The sequence below is a fragment of the Gigantopelta aegis genome, unplaced genomic scaffold (genome assembly GCF_016097555.1).
Source record: "Gigantopelta aegis isolate Gae_Host unplaced genomic scaffold, Gae_host_genome ctg2689_pilon_pilon:::debris, whole genome shotgun sequence".
Taxonomy (NCBI): Eukaryota; Metazoa; Mollusca; class Gastropoda; order Neomphalida; family Peltospiridae; genus Gigantopelta; species Gigantopelta aegis.
The window spans coordinates 36,256-58,423 of NW_024532996.1; the positions used below are offsets into that span (position 1 = coordinate 36,256).

The following is a 22,168-nucleotide window of genomic DNA, read 5'->3' on the forward strand; positions in this document are numbered from 1 at the left end:
TACTATTGTTTATTTGTTCATGAATTGACTCTGCCAAAGCCAATGTTTGGCTAGGGCCGGGTCCAAAGGTCTCTACATAACTGTCAGTCGACAAATCGTTGCAGATATCCATATCCTCCCCCCCCCCCCCCCCGGGCTCTCTACAACAACTTTTAAAAATCACCACCACTTCGTCTGCGCAGTCAGGGAAGGGTCTGATCTTCATAGTTGGCCCCAGGGCCGCGAAGGGGGCGTCCTGGTTAGTTCTAACAAAACAAGCCCCCCCCCCAGGAACCCTGGAGTAAAAGAACACTGTATTTTTAAAAGCTCTTGAGGAAGAGCTTTTTTGCATTTCCAAAATTGTGGTTTGGAGATACTGAAGCCCGTAGGGGGTCGGATCAAAATCATTATAAAAAACTCTTCTCAACCCCTGAATTTCTATATTTTCTTGTTTTGATTTTCTTCTGGTTAGTTTAATACGGGGGGGGGGGGGGGTTGAGACACTGTTGGATATATCAGACATATCCCCGAGAGGCGCAAACGAATTGGTGGTTGGAATGGGATATACCATTTTTTCCTGACTATACTCAGACTTACCCTTGGTCGAGATGTTGTTCGTTTCTTCCTCTTCCTCATTAGGCAGCGGCCCCGCTTTCCTCTTACGCAGCCCCACATCAAACAGCCCGGGGGGTGGGGTCGGAGACCTCACGTACACCGAGCCGTCCGAGGCAAGAGCTGAATTGGAAAGCGGGCCGCTCCCCTCACTCTCATGTTCCAAAGACAAGGCCGAGACATTTTTGCTTTTCTTTATTATCTATAATCAACTCCCCCGAACAGTTGATCACCACTATTTCTTCTTGTGTTGCCGGGGTAGGGGTAGAACCATCATTGTCGTCTTCGGCCAGATTAGACATGTCACTAAAGTCACATGACAGATCTCTGGCCAAACTCTCATCATCTGACTCGAGCAAATTTTCCTCCCCCCGGGCAGGCCTCCCGGATGTATATTTTTCTGTTAAAAAGGAGAGGCCTCCCCCGGGGAGTGGAATATCGTGCCTGGCGCGCTTCGACGGCGTAGACGCACACGGTTTCTTCGGCGTCGTTTCTGTATCGGCGGATGGGTCCCAATCCAGTTGGTCAACCGCCGGTTGCTCTCCTCCCACACTCGGGAGGGACGAGCTACTCAACGCCAACACCGACTGTTTGGACATTTCAGTTAAAATTTCACTAGCTAAACTTTTGTAATTCCTCTGCATACCTTACACGTGTTAATTCAACTAAATTACTCGACAATGTTATAAACACAGTTATTTAAACGAGTGAAACTAGGCCTGGTATCTGGCAATACCCGGACTAAGTTTACCACGTGTATAGAATTTACGATAGCCCCGGTAGCTATTAACGTGCGCAAAAAGGCACAACAAACTTACTTACAATTGAATTCTTCAGCTTGGGTGTAGAGAAACAATTAGTAAATTAATTAAGTAGTTTAAGTAAAAAAGGTTGAAGTTATGTACTATAATTTCGTTAGTCAGCCGGAGCTTCAAAACAACAACCTTGTCACCGGCTACACAACAGAGAAAAAACAACAGAGAAAAAACTTCCTCGGTGAAGCCTGTTTTTTACCTAAGTCTATGAAGAGTAACTGCATACCAAAACATGTCTGGACTCTAAAATTTAACCCAAAGTAGGTAAGACTGCTCAGCCGAAAGGTTTTAAGGTGATTTTGAGCAATTGAACGGGCGCCAAAGTAAAATGCGTTAGACTGCTTATAAAAAAATAAACATAAGAATTTTGAACTGCTTCCAAAACGTTTAAAGTCTAACTAGCCACAAAAAAAGTTGGTACTCACGGAGGTGAAGGAGGTTGGCAAAGGGGAGCACGTCACGGTGTTCCGATGAAGTTAACAGCGTCGAAATGCGGGATGACCGACCGATATGGGGATGCTGCTAGCGCCTTGGCTGTTGAGCGGTACTCTTCCCCGGCTGTGATCTTGATCATTCGATGTATGGTCGGGTTGTCCATTTCTGGGAGTAGCAGTCCTTGGTTGTAAATTCCTTTTCGGCGTACTGTAAAACAGAGACCTCGGCCATCCCGCATTGTGACGTGGTGGAAACAGTAGTCTCCCTCTGTCGGGCTCGTTGGTAACGGTTGAAATGCCTCGTGCTTAGGTTGCGTGAAGAGAGAAGTTGACGTCCTCGATGTTGGTTTTGGAGAGCTGAGCGTGGCGTGCTGTTAGTTTGCCGGCCTTCAGTGACCAAGGCTCGTCCCCATCCATGTCCGGCTTCGGTGGTTGACTCGGAGGGCCTGGCTTGTCTGGTTGGCCACTCGGGGGAGTGGTTGCCTTCCGCTTCACCATGGCAATCTTTCGGGCCGGCGCCTCAACGGGTGCTGCCTGTATAATCGGCGGCACAACCGGAGGCGCTGAAGTCCTGGCCTGTGGAGTGGGTCTAGTCAGACCTTTGGTTGAAGTCGGGACGTCCGGGGCTGGTGCCTCTTCCGATCCTGTCTTCTTCCGGGGTACGGCGGTTGGCGGCGCAACAGAAGGAGTCGCTGCCGGCGGTTTAGCCGCCGGTTTTGGCTCCCCCTGTGCCTTCCCTGTCGCACGTCTCCTCCTCCTCCATCTTCCAGTCTTCGGTGGTACCGGGTCCCCGTACACCAAGGTCACGGAAGCCCGTGACCCGGTATACGTGACCCGGTACTCCAGTAACGCTCCATAGCTGGCTATCAATCCCCCCAGGTGGGGGGGTAACTCGAGAGAGCAGGCGCACACGTCTTGTCTCATCGTAAGCCGCAAGAATCGAATGGGATGGGATGGGAACTAATTTTACGTGCCCCTATCCATCATGGTTCAGGCACGCCCACCACGGATTTAGCCTCTGACATCGCCAGTGACTAACTCCGGAGCAGGAGGGGGGGGGGTAAGTTTGAAGTGGGCAGAATTTGGAAAAAAGCCATTTAGTACGGTCTACGCCAGCGCGGACCAAATAGCAGACACTTCATAAAGCTTGAAGTACACCGAGTGGGAGCCGTGCTCTGGTTGGCTGAATTTCGATTCCTCGGTGAAGCCTGTTTTTTACCTAAGTCTATGAAGATTAACTGCATACCTAGACATGTCCGGACTCTAAAATTTAACCCAAAGTAGGTAGGACTGCTCAGCCAAAAGTTTTAAGGTGATTTTGAGCAATTGAACGGGCGCCAAAGTAAAATGCGTTAGACTGCTTATAAAAAAATAAACATAAGAATTTTGAACTGCTTCCAAAACGTTTAAAGTCTAACTAGCCCCAAAAAAAGTTGGTACTCACGGAGGTGAAGGAGGTTGGCAAAGGGGAGCACGTCACGGTGTTCCGATGAAGTTAACAGCGTCAAGATGCGGGATGACCGACCGATATGGGGACTGCTGCTAGCGCCTTGGTGTTGGACGGTACTCTTCCCCGGCTGTGATCTTGATCATTCGATGTATGGTCGGGTTGTCCATTTCTGGGAGTAGCATCCTTGGTTGTAAATTCCTTTCCGGCGTACTGTAAAACAGAGACCTCGGCCATCCCGCATTGTGACGTGGTCAAACAAAGTCTCCCTCTGTCGGGCTCGTTGGTAGCGGTTTGAAATGCCTCGTGCTTGGGTTGCGTGAAGAGGACGGACGTCCTCGATGTTGGTTTTGGAGAGCTGAGCGTGGCGTGCTGTTAGCTTGCCAGCCTTCAGTGACCAAGGCTCGTCCCCATGGTCCGGCTTCGGTGGTTCCATCTCGGACGGGCCTGGCTTGTCTGGTTGGCCACTCGGGGGAGTGGTTGCCTTCCGCTTCACCATGGCAATCTTTCGGGCCGGCGCCTCAACGGGTGCTGCCTGTATAATCGGCGGCACAACCGGCGGCGCTGAAGTCCTGGGCCTGTGGAGTGGGTCTAGTCAGACCTTGAGGTTGAAGTCGGGACGTCCGGGGCTGGTCTTCCACTCTTCCGATCCTGTCTTCTTCCGGGGTACGGCGGTTGGCGGCGCAACAGAAGGAGTCGCTGCCGGCGGTTTAGCCGCCGGTTTTGGCTCCCCCTGTGCCTTCCCTGTCGCACGTCTCCTCCTCCTCCATCTTCCAGTCTTCGGTGGTTTTGGTCCCCGTACACCAAGGTCACGGAAGCCCGTGACCCGGTATACGTGACCCGGTTTTTGGCTAAACGCTCCGTAGACATGTATCGGTATGCAGTCCCCCCAGGTGGGGGGGTAACGCGAGAGTACACTGACATACGTCCATCCTCATCGTGGTCAATTTCGAAGTGCAAGAATCGAATGGATGGTCTGGCGTTAACATGTTGATATCTACTGGGAGCGTGCGGACCTGAACGGAACCGTGTACAGAAGATGGTGTTAAACTGTTGTTTACATTATTTGGGGGGATGGAGCTTAAGACGTTGAGGTGTATATTTTGGCTAAGTATATGATCTTGTGTATATCCTAGCTGGGAGCAGGTAGGGGAGGGGGGGTGGGGGGGGGGGTCCAGGCTCTTACCAGTTTCCATAGGCTCCTGGTATATAATATCAAGAAGGATCTCTACACTATGACTGGAGTTGGGGTCGGGGCGGAGATAGAAGTAGCTACCTAGTTTCAAGAGGGGGGTCTCTATTTTCGAGTGGATGAAAACTCTTCCATCCATGAGCCTGGTAAAAAAGAAAAGGGCTGTTTCAAGGTTGAAAGAGGGGTCTGTGGAGATAGAGTTGATCGATTCCTGCAAAAAAAGATACTCATATCTGGTTGGATTTTCCCCTGCAAAAAAAACTTGTCTGATTCCAGGTATGGGGAGTATGGGGGGTGAGGTGGGGGGTTTAACTGAAATTTTACTTTTTTTAGCAGTATCTCCTCCAGAGTATTTTTCATAAATGTCATCTGCTAAAAGTCTATATCGATTGGAAGTACTAATTGTATAGTTACCCACTTCTTCATCTGTTGAAGCGCGGGTCACCTCCTCCACCACCCTCCTCTTCCTCTGGCCCTCAGGATATGGTGTGGGGGGGAGAATCTTTTTCTTCTTCTTGGTTGACTTGGTTGAAGCTGGTGGTGGCGACTGTGACCCGCTGGCGGTGGCTGCGTCAAAACAGGATATGGCGCCTACCTCGCCAATGACAACAGAGACAGTGGTTGGGTTGGGATTTTTTTTTATTTCTGTGGGGGAATCTTCTGATGGGGCCTCTTCGTGTATAATTAGTTTATTCGAACCGGAGGAGGAGTCGGGTTCCTCATCGCCGCTACCAATATTATTATCAAGGCCAACGGCGACCCGGGCGACGTTGTCCCCCCGGGGGGGTGGGGAATCCGGAAAAGATTCATCCGACGGGATTTCTTCAATCGTTGATAGGCAGGGTTTAGTCAAAATATCGGCCATTATGTTTCTAACAGGGGTCCGGTATAGGGGGGGGGGGGGGGTATGGGGGGTTGCGAGCCGTTTGTTTGGGGGGTAGAGGCATCGTATGGTTGTTTTATTAGTGATTGGGGGGTACCAAATACATGGTCCCATGTAGGTTGCTCCTCAGAAAATTTATTGGGGGTTATGTTATTGGTTAGCACTTCATCTAGGTTATCTTTAAGCAGATCATCAGTGACACTCGGGTCTTTTATCTCGGAAGTGTTAAGTATAGAATCCAACATGGCGTCTGTCATGACATCTGTCATGGCGGCTAAGGTCAAGTTGTAGTTTGTTATTAATTAAATTTTTTTTAATAATATAGGGTCTTTCGGGTGAGATTTAATAATTTAAATATTATAATACTATAGTATAACAATTAATAATGTCTTAAATAGTAGCTGGCACTACTAAAAAACAGTTATTAGGAGTTAATATACTAATTTACACTTAACAATAGACTATTCAAAATAAACAAAGGGCGGCCATTAATTTCTTAATGCAAGGACGGTCAGAGGACGTAATCGTAAGCAATAAAATTGATATATTTCGATCCTTGAACGGAGCCTGCAAGAAAACACAAAGGAAATACAATGGGAAATATAGCGGCTAGTGACTTACTCTTGTCCAATGGTGGTATACTAATATATATGATGTAATTAGCTCAAGGCTTTAATATTTAAGACAATAAATGGAATGACCTCTCCCGTTGAAAGACAAAACCCGAATGGTATATATATCTGTATGCATCTTGTAGTGCGTGTTCTTTTATAAGGTTATTTAATTCTTTAACCCCTACAGTGCCCCTAAGCTCTTGCTTCTTAGAGCCTGTCCGGTCGAGCGTTACATTGTCCACACAGTTAAAGTCGCCACAAAGAATGCGGACTCCCAAGCGAAGGCTAGTCACGGTACGTTGGTCATCTGTCGTAATAAAGTAATTGACACAGCTTGCTTAGCTTAGTAACTTGTTTAACGTGTCCATATACCACTAAGGTTTCGAACACGCCTATCCCGAGTCCGGCCTCCGATAGGATCGGGAGTCTGACTCGGGACAGGGATAACCTAACAAATAGGGGAAATTTTGAAAATTAACGCCAAAAGTATAAAAAGGGGGAAATTGGGGTTAAAAAAGTTTGGCTGCGCCCTTAAAGAAACTTATCAACATTACTATCCTATATAAATTATTAATATAATATATTTTCGGCGCAAATTTAGATGGGCTGGTCTAATATTAATAATAATTCTTAAACAATATTCATTAAGCCCATGGGAGGTTAAGAGGAAAGCGGCTGCCAGTCATATTTTAAACATTGGTGTGACCAGGTGAGGGTCGGGAGGGAGGGGAGGCCGGCCCTACTCAAAACCTAAGGCCGAACCGCCTACGCATATAGCCCCAAAGAATGCCCTAACTCCCGGCATCCCATCACCCCCACCCCCACCGTGTCCAACCGCAGTTCAGTCCAATCCTGACAGCCTATTAGTTGTTTAGGAAGGTACTATAACTTCCCAAACCGGCGTCACTTGAAAAGTGACGCCAAAGGGGTTGTAATAGTTTAATCGCTGGTGCCACTAGGGGAGTGGCGCAAAAATCCAGCGATGGTTTAATTTAATATTTCCTTTTAAGTATCAAGCCTGCCAGAAGGAGAGAGGTGAACGCGGCCGATCCATGGAAAAACAGGCGACTCCTCAGTTGTCTTCTAAAACAACATAATTAGGTCATTTAGAAGACGCGGCGAACACTTTAATCTATAATACCTAGGGCAGTAGACGAGGTAATATTAACCAAGCCACTACCAAAGGCACAGACCAGACACCTGCCCTGTTAAATTACATATAATTTTTTTTTATTAAAAATATAAAATAATGATTAAAATATGGATAAAATATACATAAACATAAACCTATCAAATTAATTTACAAAAAAAAAAAAAAAAAAAAATAAAGGAAAAAAAAAAAAAAAAAAAAAAAATTAAAAAAAAAAAAATTTTTTTTTTTTTAAAAGACACACATATTTATAACATGCAATTTTCCGGAAGGGGAAGGGGATTACTGCCAGATAAGCCCCCACCCAATACCGAGCAATACACTTACACTCACACACTTGCATACCACAAACATATAACATATATACAGAGCTAAAAGAAATGTCCCCATCCAGCCACCATAAACGTTTGGTAGAGCTGGTAGAGACATATAAATTGATTAAAAAGATTAAATGTTAAATAATATCTTTAATTATTAAAAAGCGATTAACCTGGCCCCGGAAAAGTGCAGCCACGCGCGACCAACCAGCTACCAAACAAATTTTGACAGCTGGTACAATCGCACGGACTGCCCAGCACCGGGGATATAGACAACCACCTATAAACAAAGATTAGATTAATAATAAAAAAATAAAAAAAATGGTTAAAATAATTAACACACAACGAGAGACGCGGCCAGTCGATAGCTGTAGCCAGCATTAACAGAGCTGTCACCTTGGTCTGACCTCTGACGTCACAGCTAGCGACACAAGGTAGGCCGTGTAAATATCGATCGGTGTGTGCACAAAAATAACTAAATAATAATAATAATGATAAGGGGCAGACCGCCGAGGTAGGCTTAGCAAACTATACTATTTTATTAACCTTATATTTATAGATCTTTAAATATTAATTTATTATTATAATAGTTTTATCCATAATTAATAGTAAACTAGTTAAGCCCGTACCCCGGACGAGCGCATATCGCAAAGCAAATTCTGTCAATGCGCGAGTACGTTTTGTAAGCCTTGTTGTGGTATGTAAAGGAGGTTCTGTTTGGGTATATATATCTGTATGCATCTTGTAGTGCGTGTTCGTTTATAATGTTATTTAATTCTTTAACCCCTACAGTGCCCCTAAGTTCTTGCTTCTTAGAGCCTGTCCGGTCGAGCGTTACATTGTCCACACAATTAAAGTCGCCACAAAGAATGCGGCTAGTCACGGTACGTTGGTCATCTGTCGTAATAAAGTAGTTGACACAGCTTGCAATGAACTCAGCCCTTTGGCATGGGTTCACTGGACAATACAAATTAACTACGTTAAATATCTGACTATTAAATTGGCAAAGTAAACTAAGAACTCGCCCTTCTGCGTCTTTAAGAGAGTTAATTACTTTAATTTCTAGCCCTTTTCTGAATAGAATAGCTACCCCCCATTTTCGGCCTACATTGCATGAATTAATGAAAAATTTCCCTTTAAATTCTTTTAGTAAATCGTTTATATTATCTTTATCATTAAAATGCGTTTCTTGTAAACAAATTATATCAACTTTTTCGGTATTTAAAAGATTTAATATAAGGGCTCGCTTTGTGTCGCTATTCACAAAGCCGTTTACGTTTAGTGTGCCAATTTTTAAGTGGGTGCTGATAACTGCCAGCATTTTAACATATAATGGTAATAATGATAATAATAATGATAATGAAACAATACATGAAACAAACACAACAACAAACTCAAATAGTCATATATATATACAGTACATTTTAACACGGGTCCTGTCACGGGGACCCCCGGGGACACCAAGTCAGTCGCTCGCCCTGGCCTAGCAGGCCGCAGGGTCGGGTGGTGGTCGTGGTCGTCTCCATGGAAACACACGAAAAAGACATGAGACAACACAAAACAGACAACACACAACACTGGTTCAAGCACGTTTGGAATGGACACACTTAGAAACAACACTTTTCCACACGAATACACAAAGAAACACAATTTAACTCCAACGATGAAAACACAAACACAGCACAATTCACGGGTCATTACAGAGACAAAGAGAAACACACTGAACAAACACAGAATGAAAGCACATATTTTTATCACTGGTCGCTTAGCGAAAAGGGGATTGTCCGGGGGCATGTCCATATCGTTACCGTGAGCTAGGTTGGAGGGGTTGGTCATAAATCGAGGTCCGTGGTCAGTCCGAGTCGGGTAAGGTAAAGAACGGAAAAAGGAAAAGGGGGTGGGGTGGAAGCCGCTAGACCTAGGTCTTAGCCGACTTCTGACCCTTACTCCTGGAAGGGGCTGGAGTGGGGAGCGTGTGGCACGCTTTCTCTGGTGTTACGTCCTCCGCTGACCCGGAAGGCCACAGCTAAAATATAGCTCTGGCTGGTTCCGGTATCTGACCGTAATGACACTAATTACACTAATGACCAATTAAAAGCTAATGTTTTAGGAGCAACGTTTAGACAAAACTCAGCCACAACTAATTACTCACTATTTTTTCAAACTAGAAAAATTAAAATGGAAAGAGATAGCCCTATCCCCCTTGAAGATCATAGCCCAGATCCTGACAGACCATACAATGCACCCTTTAAAATCTGGGAACTGAAAGAGGCTTTTGGTAACCGTAAAGGCTCAGCTCCAGGGCCAGATAGATTCAGTTATATATTTTTTAAACATATGCCTACCAGAACCCTCGGACTGTTCCTAGAATTATATAATTTAATCTGGCTCGAGGGGGCTCTTCCTCTCAATTGAAAACACGCAGAGGTCTTTGGACTCCCAAAGTAGGGTAAGGACCCCCTCGATCCGTTGAATTATAGGCCAATATCTTTAACATCCAGCGTCTGTAAGACCATGGAGTGTATGGTTAACCAACGCCTTATCCACTTTCTGGAGACCAACAAATTATTGTCGGTTTTCCAGAGTGGTTTTAGGAGACACCACTCAACTACCGACCACCTAGTTAGGCTTCAAACCGAGGTTAAAGATGCGTTTCGGAGTGGCCGCAAGGTGGCGGGAGTTTTTGTGGATATTGAAAAGGCATACGACATGGTCTGGAGGCGCGGATTGTTGTTCAAAATTTATCAAATGGGGATAAAAGGGGCAATGTTCTCATTTATAGTAAAAATTTTAGAAGAAAGAACATTTGCCGTTAATGTAAATGGTAGTTTTTCCCCCATTTTAAATTTGGAGAATGGTATCCCACAAGGCTCAGTGATAGCGCCCACATTGTTTGGAATCTTTATAAACGACCTAGATACAGCACTAATCACTTCAAATAAAAGCACTAAAACATCCTTAAGTGTCGGACTTTTTGCTGACGATACAGCATTCTGGAGGATAGGGAAATCCTATGATGATATCAAAACAGACCTCCAGAATGACTTAGATAATCTACATAGATGGTCAGCAGCCTGGGGGGGGGGGGGGGGGGGGGGTTACCATGTCCAAAGCTAAAACTAACAGTATAGTTTTCCAGAAATGTAGAGAATTTAAAAAAAGATGTAAGCTAGAATTGAAATTTAAAAATACTATTATTAAACAAGTACAGTCTGTCAAATTTCTGGGTGTAATCTTCGACCATGCCCTTAGTTTTGGCGAACACATTGCTGGGATTACCGGTAATTGTGTCTTCTACTTAAATCGTTTGAGGATACTATCCGGTACGTCATGGGGTGCAGATAGGAAAACTCTGCTTATGGTCTTCGAGGCCTTCATAGTGTCCAGACTCCAGTATGGTGCAATGGCCTTTGGGTGTGCAACCCAAACACACCTAAAAAAAACTTGATGGAGTATATGGTAGGGCCCTCAAGATAATTATTGGGGGTGCTATCTGTACTCCATATGATAGTATAATGGTGGAATTGGGAGTTCTTCCTCTTACCTTAAGGAGAATCGGGCAGGGTTTCAGGTATATAAGTAAAACAAGGAACCAGGTGCCTGATTCACCTATAAATAGTTTAGCTCCTCAGGAGGTTAAAACGGTCGGTGATAGGGACATATCCATCATTTCGTATCTTAATAAATTTGCCACTGATTTTGGGGTTTCTGGACTAGCCATTGGGGATGCTAGTGGTCGTCTTGACTATCTATGGCAGTTCGAACGCCCACTGGTAAATTTCCACATTAGAAATGAAATAACTAAATATGATAACCCATACATTAAACAAATTATATTTCAGGCAGTGGTGGAAAAATTCTATCCAGACTGTGTACAAGTGTACACAGATGGATCGAAGGACCCCGCCACTGGGAAAACAGGTATGGCTTTTGTTATTAAAAACAATAAAAATATAAAACCGATAGCCATTAGGGCCAGGCTTACTGATAATATTTCGGTTTATACATCTGAACTTATTGCCATACTTTATGGGTTAATGTGGATACAAAACGATAATATTAAAAGAAATGGCCCTGGTGGATATGTGCTTTTCACCGATAGTTTAAGTTCACTTCAGGCTATCCTAGGATGTGGGGGTGTTAGACCCGAAATTGTCAAAAAAATATTTAAATGTTACAATAGCATTATCACCAGTGGAACCAAGGTTGGACTTGAATGGGTGCCGGCACATGTCGGCATTCCAGGAAACGAACTTGCTGACACGAATGCCAGAAATAGCCTGCGTGACAATAAAATAGGAATTGAGATCAAATACAATTATAAAGAATTTAATTCCATATTAGAGCCACACCTTGGTAAATTATGGCAGTCCGAGTGGGACCACCATACCAGGGTGTGGCATGCATATATTAAGCCGAAGGCAGCGGGACCCGGCCCAATATCCTTCAACATTAAGGCCACTAAAATAATTTCGAGACTTAGAATGGGAGTATGTTATGGCCTTAATGGTAATAAATTTAAAATAAAAAAATCTCCCACCCCCAACTGTCTGGTGTGTAATAAAGTAGAGGATGTGAAACATTTTCTGCTTGAATGCACCAGACATAGGTCAAAACGTAAGAATTTAGAAAGTTTTTTTAAGAGAAATAATTTAGTGCTCAACGGTTTAAATTTACTGAACCCCCCGATTGAGCACAAGAGGGGAATTGATAGGCTCCTGATGGCCTTCGTGCTTGGAACTAAAGTAAACATTTAAAACAATATAAGTAGTTATATAGTTAATTAGATAATAGTCTCGGGTGGCTGTCCGGGGCGGGTTGTTTCTCCAGTCCCCCCTTTTGGTGTTTTTATAATAGCCTCTAGGTTATATCATTGTTACATACTAACTTTATGATTAAATATTCATAATATAGCTCTCTCTCCTATCGCGCCTGGCGTGCTTTTGGACACAGGGACTCTGCAATATAATATAAGCTATATAAAACACCGGTTTTTAATAATATAAAATATAATATATATTAATTTTAAATTATAATTTTACAAGAACATAAATTTTAACTAATAAGATAGGTGGTTTTTTCTCCTCCTTATTGATTTTAAGTAAGAATGTGAGGTATGAATGAGAGGATGTAAGATCAGCTTGGGTGTCTAATATTGAAGTGTCTAACCTGGCAGTTAGACATTTCTTGATTGCTCACCGGCTACGTTATATTTATATGTACATTTTTAATCTAATTGGTATGTGTTTTCTTTTTTAACTTATTTGTATAAATGTTTACAAGCGTGCTCTGTATTTTAATATTTTGATATACAAACCTATCCCGAATTACCCCTATGCTATTGGATGATGATTATATTCTAGGTAAAACTTCATTGAAGGTTTTACCACAGAAGTAAAACCTAGTCACAGGTTTTACCACAGAAGTAAAACCTCCAACGCAGGTTTTACCACAGAAGTAAAACCTCGACCACAGGTTTTACCACAGAAGTAAAACCTCCAAGTCAGGTTTTACCACAGAAGTAAAACCTAGTCACAGGTTTTACCCTTTAAACTAGAGTATAAAATGAAAACATTACCCAGTTTTAACTTGAAAATAAATAATCAAGCAAACACGTTTTAACTATTTATTTTAATGGAAATTAAAAATGACAGTATAATGTTTGGATTCTGTGTCAGAATGATCCTTTGTAGAACCATGTGCCTGTGGAGTTGTCTCTGTAGATGCCGGTGTGACATGTGGAACTATCTCTGTAGCTGCCGGTGGGACCTGTGGAGGTGTCTTTGTAACTGCCGGTGGAACTTGTGGATTTGTGTCTGTAGCTGCCGGTGGGACCTGTGGAGGTGTCTTTGTAACTGCCGGTGGAACTTGCGGATTTTTGTATGTAGCTGCCGGTGGGACCCGTGGAGGTGTCTTTGTAGCTGCCGGTGGAACTTGTGGATTTGTCTCTGTAGCTGCCGGTGGGACCTGTGCACGGATCTGTGAGGCCGACTTTGGCTGCAGGACCTTATGCATGTTCTTTGTGTCAACATACAAAAAGTCAGACACCACTGCCTTTTGTCGGTCTGAAGGACGTTTATATGTGCGAACAGCATCACTGCGATGACCTGAAATTATAGAATTATAACATACTTATAGGCAAACAATATGTTTGAATTTTTTTTTTTTTTTTTTTTTTTTTTTTTTTTTTAAATCAAAATATATCAACAGTACACTTCAACCCTACCGCGAGCTTTAATCACTGACATTCAGTGCAAAGAATTCCACAGATAATATATATACCAGTTTGTTCACAAATGAGTTGTTCATCGATGTTCGCCTGAAACAGCCGTGTTGCTGATGTGGCCCTCAACGAGTGGTTGGTCTTCCTTCCAGTTATCCCTGCTGCTTCACAAAGTCTCTTTACTGTCGCCTGCAGTGTGTTGTGACCCACGGGAATGGATGAAAACCATGCATCTTTTTTCACATTTTTCAGTGGAGTGAAGTAAAATGCGTCACATTTCTGTGCAACAGTCTGACTAAAATTAAATTGTAGTAATTCTTTCATTAATATTAACATTTATAAAATGTGTTATCCTTTGAAAATGTACAAAATCGAATTTTGTGCAGATAACCTTTACTAATTTAGTCAAGAATCAAACATTTTGTTTACTTAAAACAAACAAAAATAAACCAAAGCACCAATCGTAAAGTACCAAGACAATGTATAAAGTGTGCCACTCATTCAAATTATCAAGTGTTTTTCTTTTTCTTTGTTTTTAACTTACACCTGCAAATGGGTGAGCTTCATTAAGTTTCTCCGCTATAATTTTAAGTGAAATTAAACGTACCAGTATTTCTTGTATTTGGTAAACAGTCTAACGTAGCATCTTGATGGATTCGATGGGTTGTCATAGGCTCGAACCTCCTTGGGTAGTACTTTCCGGTGCTTTATACCTCCCTGGTTGCTTTTTGATGCATCCTCCTTGTATAGCAAATACGACCGACCACATGTGTCCACAAAGGGTCCACTTATCTGGGGATTCTTTAAAAGACGTAATTGGCGATGCTCGCTTCCCCCTCGGAGTGAAAAGTGCAGTCCTGTCAAACAAAACGTTCATCTCGATAGATATATCCCCTGCGCGTGCTGTAACCTCACCGTGGTGCAGGGGTGTAACATTCTCTTTGAGAATGGCCAATACAGCACAAATTGAAGTTTAGAGTAAAATTCGGTGTCCGTAAAATTCTTTGATATTTGTATTTGTATTTTTGCACAGTTCTTTACACTGTTTTTGTTTGAACCTTGAATTTTTATATTGATGTTGATCATCACTTTATTTATTTGCATTACCATAGTTTGACACCCAATAGCCGATGTATTTTTCGTGCTGGGGTGTCGTTAAACATTCATTCATTCATTCATTCATTCGATAGATATATATAAAGTGGCATATTCTGACTATAACCCAACCGACAGATTGTTTTTAAATTAATTTATTTTTTAACCAGCGGTGTGTGTGTGTGTGTGTGTGGGGGGGGGGGGGGGGTCCGCAACAAGCGGTTGTGGGGTGTTGACAACTACTTGTACATTAGAACAAATGGGGGTGGGGGGGGGACGAAAATGGAAAAAAAAAAATTCAGGGAGTAAAGGGGGGGTGAAAAGCCTCATAGACCATCTGGATCCGCGCCTAACAATACTGTTTGAATTAAAAACAAAACAAAACACACACAGAAACAATACCACCACACCCCCAACAGTACACATACACAATGTTACTAGCATCCTTACTTACCTGTCAAGTAAAGGATCGTGTCCAGCAGTTGTTGGGGGGTGTTATCTCCTAGAAGACCCTTATCCCAAAGCATGTTTTCTTCACTTTCGCTTATAACTTCTGTTCTTTTTCTTGTTGACGCACCCAGTCCTGCCGCCGACCGCTCCTTCATCACCGCATCCAGGGCCGCTCTAGCTTCTTTAAAAGCGGCGTCTTCAAACAGGTTGGAATCAGAATTTCGACATTTCAAATAAGATTGTATAGTCCCGAACAAAAACCATACAAAGTAACTGCAGGATAGTCCCGATCCATCTTGTTTGTTAACTTCGAAGATAAAATATTTCAAAGCAATATTTAAATTCTTTGGAGTCATTGTGACGATGTCTCCAGTCAGGCACTCCCGTGGAATTTGTAAATTGTCTGTAATGGACCTGTTACTACGTTCATCCTGCCATCTTTTAAATACGGTTAGAACCCAATCATACTTGTACCTCGTGGACTTCGAAATACGTGTATCCAACTTTTCATTCAGTTCAGACTCCGTTAAAGGTTTTTTGAATCAGGTCTTACTTTCACAAACCTTTCTTCCCTCGGGTTTTACTATCCCAACCATAACCTCGGAGGCGTGCGTTATCCTATACATATTATTTTATTATATATTTTTAATTATTATTGAATAAAGAAAGAGAGGGAGACAGATGTGCTCCCTCTCTAATTTAATGGGACTTAATTGTACCCATGCCGTCTTGAGGTCCTTGGTATTATTGCCCTGGACCTCTCTTCGGTTTTTATAGATTAAAGGGTGATGGCGTCTTTGAATGACATAACTTTCAGATTCTCAGGGACTACGGAGAGCCGCCCGGAATCAAGTGATCACCAGGGGTGCGTTTCTACTCCGGCGAGGGGCCAGACGAAAACTCTTGTTTCATCGTCCGGACATGATTCTGTCACTCTGAAAGTGACATCCACTCTCTCAGTGGATAGCTTATAATAACTAAATTAAAGAATATATATAACTAATAAATAAATATAAAGTAATTACATGAGGGCCGCGCTGGTGGAGGGCATCGCGGTTGGGACGGTGGGGGGGGGGGGGGGGGGGGGGGGGGTGGGGGGTGGGACACCACCGGAGGGTAAGAGGTAGGCGTAGGCGGTTTGGCAGTAGGAGAGTCTAAGGTTTGTCCGGGGGGCTCCGGCCCCCCCCCTCCCCTGGGCCTCGGTCCCCTCCTGCCTGCCACACTTAGATTCCCAATACCGACATGGCACCTCCCTCAAATGGCATAATTTCCCGTGTGGCGGATTAGACTCGATACGAACCTTACTCCTAATTTCCTTAGGGTTAAATAAGAATATATAGATTTAGAGGTGTTTTTTTAAGTTTAGACCACCCGGCTAAAAATGTGGCAAAATTTTAAGAAATAGGTATTTTATGTTTGAAAAGCACAAATAAATTGGTAATGTCCCTTTAAATATTTTCGGTTTAAATTTCAAAATTGCCCCTATATTTCTGTCCCGGACCAATCCTGCTGGCTATCCAGAGGAGGGGCCCGTGACAGACATGCTTGAAACCCTAGTGGTATATGAGCATGTTAATAAATATTGGAATGGAATCTGACCGTATACCATTCGTGGTCACAAGTGCGGAGTCGCCCTGGTATGTCCCTCCTTATATCTAATTTTAAAGTTCTCTCACCCGTCTTCACGTGGGTGTTTCGCCAGGTGGAGAAATCAGTGCCCACTACTACCGTCCCGTATACGGACATCGCCGCATCCAGGTTGGTTGGTTGGTTGTAAATTTTTACATGCTTATATGCCACTAGAGCTTCAAGCATGTCTGCCCCGGGGCCGAGTCCTGGATAGCCAGGGGTCTGCTCCGGGCCAGAAATTTAACGGACAATTTCGATATTTACTCAAAATATAAAATAATTATCGGGACAACTTTACAAAAATAAATAAATTTTATTTGGTGTATACCCAAAACTTTTATTTAATTATATATAATATAAAATTAAACACCAATTTTTGAACGGGCGACCAAAACATTATCTCATACTCTAGGTCATTAATTATTTAAGCCCTTGTCTGGAGAGGATTGGTGACTGGGTAGCCCAAGAGCCACAGAAAATATATATATATATATATATATATTTTTTTTTTTTTTTTTTATTATTTTTTTAATTTATTATATTTCACAATAGGAGTACCGAAGATATTGGTAACTAAAGCGTGGCCGGGGGGGGGGGGGGGGGGGGGAAGGAAGGATGATAGCCCAGAACATAGGGGGGGAGGGGGCCTGCCCCCAGACAAACCTATCTTTCCCTACCACCTAAACCGCCTACGCCTAGGCGCCTAGCTCTATCCTCCGGTGGTACGCCCCCCCCCCCGCCCCCCACCCAGCAAGTCCCCCCCCCACCCCGCCCAGCCGTCGTGCCCTCCAAAATCGGCATCCTCCATTTATTTAACAGTGGTGTCCCTAGGAGAGGGACAAAAATAAACAACACTTCTGACATTTAAAAATAAATGGTGCTCCTAGTAGAGGAACACCAATAAAAAACATTAGAACAATCCGCACGTCCGGCAGGTCGTGGGTGTGAAACGTATCTTGGTGAGTGAAGATCCGAGGCGCCTCTCTGTAGACCAAAAAGAACATAAACGTTACGTCATTCAAAAGACACTGGCACCCTTTAATTTGGAAAACCGACGTCTGTGAAGAGTTATGGGTAAAGCTATTCACAGAACGCCGGCATAGGAGCAGCTTACCGCCCTATTAAATTCCTAATTTTTTTTTTTATTATTAAATCAAAAAGATTCAAAATCTAAAACCAGGATAAGAGAAACAAACACATTAAAAAGAGCACGCTTGTAAAAATAATTAAAATCTATTTTTAAAAAGAACAACATTTTATAAATTCAAAATAAATTTTAAAAATATAGGAAAAAAAAAAAACCCGGCAAGGGGTGAGGTGGTTATTGCCAGATAACCATCCCTGTCCCATAAAAACCCGAGGCTGATCCTATCACATATATTCACACAAACACCAACACCACATTAAAATATTATACATATATAAATATTAAAAATACCGGAACAAACAAACTAGTCGACCGAGCGCGAGAAATTCCAACGACGTAAGCGACTACCAGATTACCAATTTATATATAACTAAAAAGCAACTAAAGAATCAATATGAACCATAATATCTATTAAAACTCTGACTCGGGGACCTCACCATAACCATAAAGGACGGGCCCCTCCGCCACCACACTAAAATCATGTAGCAGCTGAGGGACCCAACCATGCACTAACCTCACATGGAGTGTCAAATGGAGATGCCCCCAAGACAAAAAACACCATATATAGGCCACAAAATAAATATAGATTTGTGGAACAACCGCAGCGGGATAAGTATATAGTCCAAAAATAAAAATAAAATCAAATATTAAAGGGCATGCTATAGCGGCCAATCTAAGACCGCAGGGTCCCGCCAGCTACCAAAGGAGGGTAATACACAACATATGGCTACCGGCGGGGCCCAGCACGAACTAACTTTACGCATGACTGGCCTACGTAATGGCCGCCAAAACAAACACCCCACAAACCTCAGATATCAATTTTAGATTGGAAAACAAAGGCCAACAACAACCTGTCTACAACTGATTTAAATTTGTCCATAGGGTTCAGTAAATTAAATGAATTAAATATAATATTATTAATTCCAAAGAAAATTTCCAGTTTCTGTCTAATTTTAGTATGTTTGGTGCACTCAATCAGATAATGATTAGCATTATCGATCTTATTGCACACCAAACAATTGGGTGTATCAACTCTCTTAACTTTAAATTTAGTTTCATTAAGGCCAAAAGATACACCCATCCTAAGTCTAGCTATAACTTTAGTGGCTTTAATATTAAAAGAAACTGGACCAGGTGTTGAGACCTTTGGTTTAATATGGGAGTGCCACGCCTGGTGTGGTGGTTCCAATCTAACTGCCACAACTCACCAATGCGAGGCTCTGCCATAGAACAAATCTCGCTGAAGTTGTAATCCACAGCAATACCAATTTCGGAAAGACCAAGAGAGTTCTTGGCATTAACGTCTGCCAGTTCGTTACCCTCGATGCCGATATGAGCTGGGACCCACTCGAGGACGACCAACACCTGTTTGACCACCAATTTATTATAATATTTAAATATTTTTTTAATAATTTCAGGTCGGACGCCAGTGGTTCCAGATATAGCCTGGAGGGCACTAAGACTGTCAGAGAAAACCACATATCTAGTAGAACTATACAAACTATGGTATTTATCGATCCACATCATCGCATAAAGAATGGCCATTAATTCAGTAGTGTATACGGATATATGATCCGTAAGTCTAGCCCTAATGGCTATCGGATTATTCTGATTATTTAAATTTTTAACAACAAAGGCCATTCCTGTTCGACCAGTGGCCGGGTCCTTCGATCCATCGGTATACACCTGTATAACCCCTGGATAGAAGTCCTCAACCACTGCTCGAAATAAAATATTTTGATTTATCGGATTATTATTTTTACTAATTTCATTGCGGATGTGGTAGTTGACAACCGGCGTGCCGATCAGCCATGGATACTCAAAATTAATATTGGCACGACTGATAGGAAGATCGGCAATACCGAAGTCAACCATAAACTTATTTAAATAAGATACAATAGATGAGTGGATGTCTCTGACAGTTACTAGCTTAACAGGTACAATCAAATTAATAGGAGAGTCAGGCACCAATTTTTTTTATTTTAGTTAAATACCTGATGCCCTGTCTGACTCTTCTAAGTGCTATGGGGACAACACCTAATTCTGCCAGGACACTATCATATGGGGTACAGATAGTTCCCCCAACTATTATCTTGAGGGCCCTACCATATACCGCATCAAGTCTCCTAAGCTGAGCATCAGTGGCGCATCCAAAGGCAAGGGCCCCATATTGGAGTCTAGACACGATGAAAGCTTCAAAGATCATGAGTAAAGTTTTTCTATCTGCTCCCCATGATGTGCCTGACAACACTCGGATTAAATTAATATAAAAAATACAGTTGTCAGTCACCTCAGTAATGTGCTCACCAAAACTAATGGAGTTGTCAAAGATTACACCCAGAAATTTGACTGATTGCACCTGACTAATTAACATATTATTCAATCTTAATTGTAAATTAAATATACTTTTAAACTTTCTTGATTTTTGAAATACAATAGCTTTAGTTTTTGCTCTAGAGATGGCAACTCCACAGGATTCTGCCCATCTATATAAGTTATTTACATCTTTCTGGAGGTCCTGTTGGATATCTTCATAGGTATCACCTATTCTCCAGAAAGCAGTATCGTCGGCAAAAAGCCCGATACTCAGATCAGTCTTATTATTATTTTTGTTTTCTAATAGCACCCTAGCCAAATCATTAATAAAAATAGAAAAAAGAGTGGGCGCTATTACAGAACCCTGTGGGATACCATTCTCAAGAACAAAAACAGGGGATAGATTACCATTAAGGTTTACCGCAAATGTTCTATTATCCAAAAACTGTTTTATAAATTCGAACATTGCTCCTCTAATCCCCATTTGAAAATTTTTAATTAGTAATCCGCGTCTCCAGACCATGTCATACGCCTTTTCAATATCCACAAACACACCGGCCACCCTGCGTCCCTTCTTAAAAGCGGTTTTAATCTCTGATTGAAGACGAACAAGGTGATCGGTGGTCGAGTGGTGTTTTCTAAAACCACTCTGGAAGATAGACAATTTACTGTTTAGCTCCAGAAAATGGGTAAGGCGATGGTTTACCATGTATTCCATGGTCTTGCAGACGCTGGATGTTAGAGATATTGGTCTATAGTTAGTAGGATTTGAAGGGTCCTTGCCCACTTTATGGAGAGCAAACACTTCAGCATGCTTCCAACTGTGGGGAAGGACACCCTCTGACCAGATTAAATTAAAAAGTTCCAGGAAAAGCTCAAGAGTTCTGGTAGGCATATTTTAAAAAAAATATATAACTAAATTTATCAGGGCCAGGAGCTCAGCCCTTTCTTTTACCAAAAGCATTGAGGAATTCCTGGATTTTAAAGGGTGCATTATATAACAAGTCATTTCTCTGGGCTTTAGGTACACATGGAATAGGGCTATTTTTTTCAATTTGAATTTTCCTAGTCTGGAAACTTAAAGAATAATTAGATGTGGCCGAATTGTTTTTAAATGTAGCTCCTAGAATATTAACTTTATCAATATCTGTTTTATAAATCTTACTATTTTTTAAAATAGTATTAGTATTAACTGCTTTACCTTGTACCCTTTTGATCCTTGACCAAACCGTCTTAACCTTAGAATTTTTATTTAGTGAGCCACAAAACTGAAACCATGAGACGGACTTAGCCTTAATAATACTTATTTTTAATTTATAACGACTGTCTTTAAAATTATCAATGTTTACTTTAGTTTTATTATTTTGTAGTAGTCTCCTACATCTGTTCCTCTCTCTCTTAAGCCTGGTGTGTTCGTCCGACCACCAAGGGACGGAACTCCTACCATCGGGCCTCGAAGATCTAGGAACAGTTTTATTAGCAATGTCGATGATGGCACCTACTAGGTTATCATTAAACCGTCCGGTGTCATCATCTCGGATAGTCTCATGATCCAATTCACCACACAGTTGTCTAAACTTTGGCCAGTTAGCTCTGTCAAAATTCCATTTATTTTTACATTTAACATTATTAGTTATAACATCAGAAATATTATATGTAGTTTTGACGGGGAGGTGGTCGCTTCCCAAGTCTTCAAGTACCTCCCACCCACACTTGGCAGCTATGTCAATAGAGACCAGGGTGACATCAAGACATGACTGAGTATTGTGGGAATCCGATAAATATGTATACGACCCATCATTTAAACAAACTAAATTTAAACTATCTCTTAAATTACCTATAATACGCCCTATCATATTGGTAAC

At 42.3% G+C, this 22,168-nt stretch overlaps 2 protein-coding genes across 2 annotated transcripts; both read right to left on the minus strand.

The window, feature by feature from the left end:
• Positions 1–2,146: 2,146 nt before the first annotated feature.
• LOC121391580 (atherin-like) lies at positions 2,147–2,764 on the minus strand. The gene has a single exon (XM_041523159.1). The coding sequence runs from the start codon at positions 2,762–2,764 to the stop codon at positions 2,147–2,149; it is 618 nt and encodes a 205-aa protein (XP_041379093.1).
• Positions 2,765–13,055: 10,291 nt separating this feature from the next.
• LOC121391582 (zinc finger MYM-type protein 2-like) lies at positions 13,056–15,567 on the minus strand. Its single transcript, XM_041523160.1, has 4 exons — positions 15,216–15,567; positions 14,274–14,523; positions 13,726–13,961; positions 13,056–13,550 (listed from the first exon to the last, which is right to left on the minus strand). Exons 1-4 carry the CDS (start codon positions 15,565–15,567, stop codon positions 13,075–13,077), a joined length of 1,314 nt encoding a protein of 437 aa, XP_041379094.1. The 3' UTR covers positions 13,056–13,074.
• Positions 15,568–22,168: the final 6,601 nt, after the last annotated feature.